Consider the following 8,754-nt stretch of genomic DNA (forward strand, 5'->3'; position numbering starts at 1 on the left):
AATTAGCAATAAATAAATAAATAAATAAATAAATAAATAAATAAATAAATAAATAAATAAATACAAGTTGAAATCGGAAGAAAAATAAGAAAAGGAGTATAAAAAGTTGCAAATTCTTCTCAACTACTAAACACCTTAAATTCCGAAAAAAGGTTTTAAAGAAATTAGCACATAAGAAGCAGAAAGAGAATGTTTGCTGAATTAAGCAGTCAGCTGAAACTAAAATCATCAAGATCAATGATTTGTTCAGATTCCAGTTCAGTCACTTTACTATGCAACCATTCTGAAAGCAGGCCAGAAATTTTTACAGAAATTCAACAAACATTATACAGGATAAATATGATGGGCTTAATGATTAACTTTTTATGGATACTCAGACGTTGGTGTTAGAGAGAACAAAATGGCAGATAGGGCAGCGAAGGAGGCTGTTAGGAACTCATTAGTGGATTTAGTTTAATTTTAGTAAAAATCCATCCATGCATCCATTATCTGCAGTGTACCCGTTTATTCCATAGGGTCACAGGGGTCACTGGTGCCCATATCCAGCAGTCACAGAGCGACACCCTGGACAGGTCGCAAGTATGCAAGTAGTAGTAGTTTTAGTAAAAAGATGAATGAAATTTTTTAACTAAACAGAAAATGAAGGATAAATGGCAAAAGCAATGGGAGAAAGACAGGAAAGGACGTTGGTTCTATAAAATCCAAATGAAGACAGGAGAAATGAGAAGTACAAGGATGACAAGGACAATAAACATTTATTTCTCGTCTTAGATACTGGGCTAAACAGCACTCTTTAGGGAAACATTGCAGTGGTAAGCATGAATACTGTGGAGTTGATGAGACAATAATTATGAGGAAGAAAGACAACAGTTGGTTTCAAACATAATTAGAATTAAAGTTAAACTAAATCTAATTGATTTATTTAAAAATAACTCAAAAAGTAAAATTTATCAGATAATATTTCGTTATCTTGAAYATAATAGAATTTAATCCTGGAGTGACAGTCTGGTCCACACTACCAGTCTGTGGCAGTAATGCACCAGTTTGGTTGTTTGCCTACTACCAAAACGTCAAAGAAGAAGAACTACATCTCCCATAATGCACGTTGATTATACATGGGAAGTCCATGTCGGAAAGTGGGAGTTCAGAATTCAAGATGGCAGCTCACCACAACTCAACAGTGAGTAAAACTCTCTTACTTATAATAATATTTCTGTTTTATTAATATCACATGTAGTCAGTCATACATGTAATACTTTACAGTGTTTATAAGAGGACTTGTTAAAACACTGTTTCTATGCAGGAAATACCAGGTAGAGCTCWGTTAGTGTTTATTAGCAGTGCTCAGCTGCAGCAACGACATGAGGAACGTGTCGTTTTATGTGTAGTCAAAGTTAAACATTAAACTTTACTTTAAGTTTTACACTAAACTTTTACTTTATATACTTTATTTTACTTATGTTTATTGCGAGTAGTTTTATGAATTCCCATTACTTTTCTTATCAGTGATTTTCATTTTTACCAACATCATTTTCTGTCAAGGTATTTTTACTCTTGGTTTAGGAATACTGAGGTTTTGTTATGCTGCCATCTAGATGTAAGACATGTTTAACAGTTGATTATAAAAATCAATTAAACTCAACCTTAAATGATATAATTTAGTGTTTAAGGTGTTTTTAAGGCACTTTATTCACTTTTCTTTAACTAAATACAAAATACAAGCGGATGGTCTTCAGATATTACATCATTTGACCACTAGATGTCAGAAAAGTGTTATTAATAAATTTTAAATTAATTAATCTGTGACCAGAAATATGCAGCAAAAGTTTTAAAAATTGTTTTTTCTTATCAATAAATTATTCAGAACATCTTCAAAAATAGTGTGAGAAATAATAACCTATAATTGTGAACAAATTTAATTTATTAAAAATTCTAAGTTAAGTTAATTACTTTGGGGAAACAACTGGAATAAAAACCAATCAGCACAAAGGGAAGATTTTATGAGAATTAATAAAATCTAAGTATTAAAGTACCTGTGACATGTATATACTTCAAATACAAGAAGTCAAAGAAAATAACTTTATATTTAAGAAATTTGGCATAAAATACAATTTACTCCTTTTTGTCACATAACTGGCCTATTTTCTTTTGAACTTGGCTCAGCCAAAGTGAAACAGGAAGTGACATCAAAGGGGAACTCTTTACAAATAAGAGCTCCCTGGTCTATTTGAACACTACGTCTTCATCTCTGATAGAGACTCAAAATAATCTAATAAATCTTCATATTCTTCATTACAGTCTGGGTTGTCGGTTAACGTAGCAACGCTCTGTTTACATACAGATATTCCCCTTTGACATCACTTCCTGTTACTTCACATGCAAATATCTCAACAAATGTTCATCTCAGCGTCGTAAAACGTCTTACGCAATATGTTATTAATGTTATTTCTACAAAAACACACTCATATTTATCACAAAAATTTAATGTCACATGTACTTTAATATCCATTTGTATGTGTTGTCCAGTTTACCCAGTCTAATGGAGCCAGTTTATGAGAAAGTCAATTATTAGAGACATCAACTTCTTTTCCCCTTTTTATCCACACTCAAAAAAAGAAATACTGGGTTTACTTAAAAATGTTATGTCAAGTGGTTCCACATGCCTTTTTTAAGTAGATGGTAATTAACAAGTTTTCATACAATTTACTCAAAAGAGTTAAGTATATTGACAACAATGAGTTAAGTTAATTGAACTTATTACGGTTATTTTCATTTTATGTATGAAGTCTACGTTCAACAAAGTTTATTGAACTAACTGATTACACATTTAAAAAACACAGGAATATTGAGTAAGACTAACTTGATATGGTTAAGTTAATCTTAATTGAGTTTAGTCTGTCAAATCTCTTTAGATTTACTCAATTGGGTTAGGTGGAACCACTTGACATGATTTAGTTAAATAAATTCAACACATCATTTCTTTGAATGKACAAAAACAATTGCAACTTCTCAGAACAGCACTTTATTAATATCTAAAAGCCTTTTTTTCCAAAGAAATACTCAAAATCATAAAAATGCAACACATGTACAATCATGAACATAAAATTTTAAAGTGTAAAAACATTTTTTCTTACTTTTAATAAACTCTTAGCTTCAGCAAGGGCTATGCCTCTAAAAAACTTTGCTTCTTTAAACACTTTAAGAACTAATAATAATCAGCCAATATTACAAAAATAATGAACAAAATAAAATACTTCACACTTATAAAACATCAAATTCAAATTATAAAGTGCAAAAGCAATTGTTTTAAGTTTCGATAAGGGCTCTGAGCTCCAGCAAAAACTATGGCTCTTGGACACAAGCTTTAACTAGCTTAAACAGCAGCAGAGCAAAATGTTTATCTTAAAAATAAGTCACCCTGTTCTTTTGGTTTAAAAAAAATCACCCAAAAATACCCAAACAGATATAAGTAGATTATTATAACTGGAAACAAACTTAAAAATCAGTCGCTACAAAGAACAAAGTGAACTAAATCTTCAGCACTTCTGCCACTGAAAAGAAAAGTGTTAGGCAGCAATAAGAAGCATTTAGGAACTCATTATTTTCTTGTCACCTTTTCTTCTCTCAAACAACTGACAGAAGAATCATTTTTTTCCAAGTTTAACGGTGAGAAAAGCAATTTGCAAATCGACAGCAGCGAGGTCGTTAAATATTCTTCCTCTGCAGACATTCATGTAAAGAAAATTCGATCCCTCACACCAGAGACATGATGATGATTATTTTCACAGCTTTGACTCGTCARTGTTCTGTCACATATTTAAGGGGTTTATGTGAACGAAAAATACAACTGTCCAAAATGCCCAGAGAACACMAAAGAGTTGAAGAATGCAGGTGCTGGTTTTAATTGTTCCATCATCCTTTGGTGCTTCAAAAACAAATCCCAACCAGACCAGATGGCACCGTCCCTGTCCTGTTTGGACCTGGATGGTACTCTGTGTTTAAGAGTTTTCTTACACAACCCTCCGTGTTTAACGTCACTTTATACACAAACCATAAAGCACCTGAAGCTGCTGGAAAACAGCTTTAACTTTAGGTGCCAGCACATTTCAGAGGCACGTCCCAGCAGCAGCTGCAGGGCTGCTGGATGACGGTAAATATGTGCCACTTCTTCCTCCCGCCTCAGCGTTCAGGAGCTTATTGTACGAGATGGAAACCATGTACGCACAGAGACACCGAGTATTTATAATGTTCCTCTGAGTGCAYGTCTCTGTCCTGCTCCACTTCCAGACGCTCAAGCCTGGAGCGTTTGTGATTACACRACATATTTTATCAGCTCACAGTCAAATTGACCTTTAGAGAGACTCTGTGAACYAAAAACCAGTTGAAATTTRCCAATGGGAAGAGACTGAAACTTTAGGAAATTGGAGCAGATTTAGGTTTTTAACTTGATAAACCCATCAAAATTCAAATAATTCATTCAAAATTTCCTCTCAGTGCTATGCTATAAGACTTCCCAACCAAAATTTTTAAATATTCCGTAAAAACTTTTTCTAATTTAATATGAAATCAAAGAACAAAGCTTGACTGCCACAAATTATAACGCTTATTACAATAAATAATACAGAATCAATATGTGACTTAAAATAATAAACAATAAAACACTCCAATTACATTGAGGTAAAAAAATAAAATAACAATTCTAGTTCAAAGTTTCACAGGTAAAATCAAAACTTTATTAAAAAACATAAAAATTTCATCCCAAAGAAATTTACTTATGTTTAATTAACATTCCAGTCAACGTATGTTTAACTTTATCACTTTAAATAAATTCAAACGCAATGGTTCTGAGTGGGATTTTTTTTTTCTATTTGAGAGAAATTAATTTCTTGGATCTTTTATTTTGAAATCCCGGACCGGAAGTGCCTTKATCCTATTGTCCCACCTTGATGTTTGGAAGCAGCTGCTGGAGCTGCTCCTCACTCAGATCAGAGGAAGAGACCAGGATGGACTCAGAACATCACCTGCTGGGATTTACCCGCGCTTTTCTGCCACATTCATGGAATTTAAAATAAATTCAGAAAATTTAATCAGAATAAAAAACACGTTTAGGTGGAGCTGAAATGAACGGTTTGTAGGTTTCTCCTGYTGAGACACAGAACTGACCATGAAAAGTTTCCTTCTCTTGTGTCTCTGGACTTGTCCTCTTATGGTGAGTCTGTTTTTATTATTATTATTATTATTATTATTATTATTATTATTATTATTGTTGTTGTTGTTGTTGTTGTTGTTGTTGTTGTTGCTGCTGTTGTTTTCATAATATATAATAATTTTATTAGTAATTTTATTATTGTTATTATTGAATACTCATGGTTGTTTAACATCTTGATTCTGTGAAAACAGAAGAAAAACATGGTGTAAGTTTAGTAATTTAGTAATTTGAAAAGATTGTGAATTTATTCAGTTTTATTTTATTGGCTGCAGGGTTATTTGTTTATTATCGTCTTAATTATTAGCTCAAATATTGTCTTTATTATTTACAATTTACCAGAAAATGAGACACATTTTTTGAATAAAACAGCTTTTTTAGAATCCTGATCATTTTTTTAAACATCTGATTTATTTAGTTGTCTTTACAATATCCCACTTTTTAAAGTTTTGATGATTGTTGGTTACAGTGGTAAACATTTGAATTTTATGCACTGGTACAAAATAAAAAAACTTATGTTGGTATATTTTTAGCAACACAGACTCATTACAATAACTAATTCATATGTTCAGACTAACATTGCTGTCATCGAGACCAGAGTTTTGTCGGTCCCGTTCAGACATGCAGGTTTGGATCGAGGTTCMAAGAACCAGATCCTGAATCCAAACCTTTCTTCACAGAGAGGTGGGCTCACTTTCAGACCTCTGCATCGAAAGGAGTCAGCTGAGGAGGTTCATCTGGTCAGGACGCCTCCCTTTGGAGGTGGAWGTCCTCTCTGGTCTGAGGGTCACTGAGACGGACGGGGAGGTCTGGGTCTGGTTGTCTCTGTGTCCCGACTACAGATAAACAGTTGAAGGTGGAAACTGAATTAATTCAAACATCAGTTTAAGACCATCAATTATTATAAAATGATGACGTCTGAGGTGTATTTATTTAGACATTTAGACATGTCTTTTAGACCTAATGGGTTAAAAATGGCCTGTATTTGGCCAAAAAGTGAAAATTTATTAAACAAATACATTTTAACTAGACTTTAAAAGCCTGTGACATGCATTTTCTTCAAATATAAAAAGTCAAAGAAAACATCTTCATATTTAAGAAAGTTGAAATAATACACATGATTTAACTCATTTTGTCCCATAACTGGCAGATTTTCTTTTGAACTTGGCTCAATTTAAGTGAAACAGGAAGTGACATCAAAGGGGAACTCTCTAACAAAGAAAACTCTGTGGTTTTTGTTTATTGAAACAAAATTATTTGAACTCTGACTCTCTCTTATAGAGACTCAAAATAATCTAAAGAAACATCCGATTCTTCTCTACAGTCTGGGTTGTTGACTGTTTACATGCAGACATTCCCCTCTGACATCACTTCCTGTTACTTCACAGGCAAATATCTCAACAACTGTTCATCTCAGGAACATGAAATTTATTTTTGCAGTATTTTATCAATGTCCTCTTTCTAAAAATGCATTCATATGTATTACAAAAATGTGATGTCACAGGCACTTTAATTGACTCTCCTTTAGAAGTTTCCATTGAGACAAATAAAGGAAATTGCAWAAACTTGAAGACCTGTATGTTTGCTAAGTTTGCACTTTTAAACCAAGTATAAACGTCTTCACTTCAGAGACTTAAACTGGTTTCAGCTTGTTTATGCCACCTTTTAAAAAAAGATTTTATGAAAACAACTCAGAGCTCATGATAAATGCTGTTCTAAGTGAAGTGATTCAATAAAACAGTGAGTCAGCAGCTTTTACAGTTAGATGTAAGCACTCAGACATTCCCTGCATTATTTGTATTATAAGCAAAGTGTTCAGCTGATTAATCCCAAAAAATCTGTGTCGTGTTAAACAAAAGTGGGAGTAGTCATTCGTGGCGGCCCTGGACCTTTTAACCCCCCGAAGCCGGGGCGTCTCTGTGTTCATCATTTAGATAATTTGTGGAAATAACCCCTCGCTGTTCGCCCGTTCTCTCCGAGCCATCCTCCAGCAATTATCCTGCTTTTTTTCCCTCCTCTGTCTGTCACACATCATCTGCCTCCTCAGTGTTGATCCACCTCGCAGGACAAACAGTGGAAACGCTCTCCCTGTCTCTGCCCATCAGCCTCGTTCCGCTAAAAGCAGACGAGGGGTTTGGGGGAAAAAAAAGTTCCCATCCTCCAGAACGAATGTGGGTTTACTCATGCGAGCGCTGAACACTGCCACCTCAGATCTGTGACAGAAGCTGCACAAAAGCTCTGCACTAAATCCTCTCACTTCCTCTAATTTTATCCTCTAAGTTTAGCATCTTTCTTACTTGGGGCCACAAATGAGTGGACACAGAAATCAAACTGAATCATTTAGTGACATTTGGCTCTAATTTGTGCTGTTTCTGGTCTACTTACTGTGTTTTTAAAGTGTGTTTTTGGGAATAGAGCCCTTCAGCAATAAATTAAYAAACCGTAGAGTACTGGGATGGTATTTTTTCCTGCTATGATCCAAAGTTTGTGCTTCGGCATAAATTGTCTCTCCTGGCTGCAAACAGTTTGGTTCTTCTCAAATGAAGCGTGCCAGCTGCGTGCTCAGATCAATGTCCAATTCAGTCCCACCAGAACCTGGATTCTGGTCCTCATCAAAACCTCAGCAGTGGTTCACTGGAGGAAAATAAATTCGACCAACAGTCATGCAGACTAAACTAAAATTCTACAGAAGAATTTATTTTGATAAAAGCCAACCTACCTGAACCCACGTGGGCTGAGACAGGATGTGGTGCCGTGAACACTCATGTTCAGGGGCGGAGCCAGAGGGGTGGCACCTCTGGCACCTGATTGGCCACCCCAAGTGCCACCCCCAAAGGACTGACAAGTGGGTGGGGATCTTGGATTTGGTTATTTGTGTTTAGATCTTATATACGGAGCCCGTCCGGTGACATGGAATTAAAAAAATTATCACGTGGCCAYGAGATAATTACATCATGGCCACCATGTAGCTAATTATTGTTGTCATTTCCATGCAGAGTGTTTGTTGTTTACACGGACAAGTCTGAATTAAACTAATTTATTTTGATTTTAATAAAATGAATGACGTTACTACATCAGCACCTTACGTTAGGCGTTAAGTAGCGGTTTCTTAGCTTTATGTGCTGCAGCTATAAGTCCCAGGTGACAATTAGAGTTGTATATTTGTTGAAAAAGCGTTATTTTCTTTTTTTTTTTTTTGAAGCTCAACTTTCAAAACAGGCTCCTGTCCCTCTGCGCCTCAGCTGCGGAAGGAGTCGGAGTTATTTTGCGTTCAGGAACGGTTAAAAAAGTGTTTAGAATCAATTCTGCATCAAAACCAATGTTGCGTGAAAGTGTGCGTAAATATACACACACTTTTCACCTGCTGTGAGAATGTGCGGCAGCATCGCAATGTTTTTCAGTCGACAGTTTTAACCCACAAAGTCATGAATCTGACCTGAATCCACAGAAATATGGCTCTGTTGTGTTTTCTGGATGTAAGGAGCGTCTGAACACACGCAGAGCGCAGGCCTGCGGAGCGCGCACACACAGCTGAGGAGAATAAAATG

General features: G+C 35.1%; 1 protein-coding gene across 2 annotated transcripts in view; it reads left to right on the plus strand.

The window, feature by feature from the left end:
• Positions 1-1,151: 1,151 nt before the first annotated feature.
• The window catches only part of vipr2 (vasoactive intestinal peptide receptor 2), a 45,654-nt gene continuing 38,051 nt past the window's right edge, over positions 1,152-8,754 (plus strand). The window contains exon 1 of one of the 2 annotated variants that reach the window (XM_014022042.1): positions 1,152-1,180. In XM_014022042.1, coding sequence (XP_013877496.1) covers positions 1,157-1,180 — 24 coding nt within the window. In that variant the 5' untranslated portion in view covers positions 1,152-1,156. Of the gene's footprint in view, positions 1,181-4,912; positions 5,210-8,754 lie in introns of those variants that run through there. The other variant, XM_014022041.1, reaches the window with a different exon arrangement.

Source organism: Austrofundulus limnaeus, unplaced genomic scaffold (assembly GCF_001266775.1).
Source record: "Austrofundulus limnaeus strain Quisiro unplaced genomic scaffold, Austrofundulus_limnaeus-1.0 Scaffold315, whole genome shotgun sequence".
In the NCBI taxonomy this organism is placed as follows: Eukaryota; Metazoa; Chordata; class Actinopteri; order Cyprinodontiformes; family Rivulidae; genus Austrofundulus; species Austrofundulus limnaeus.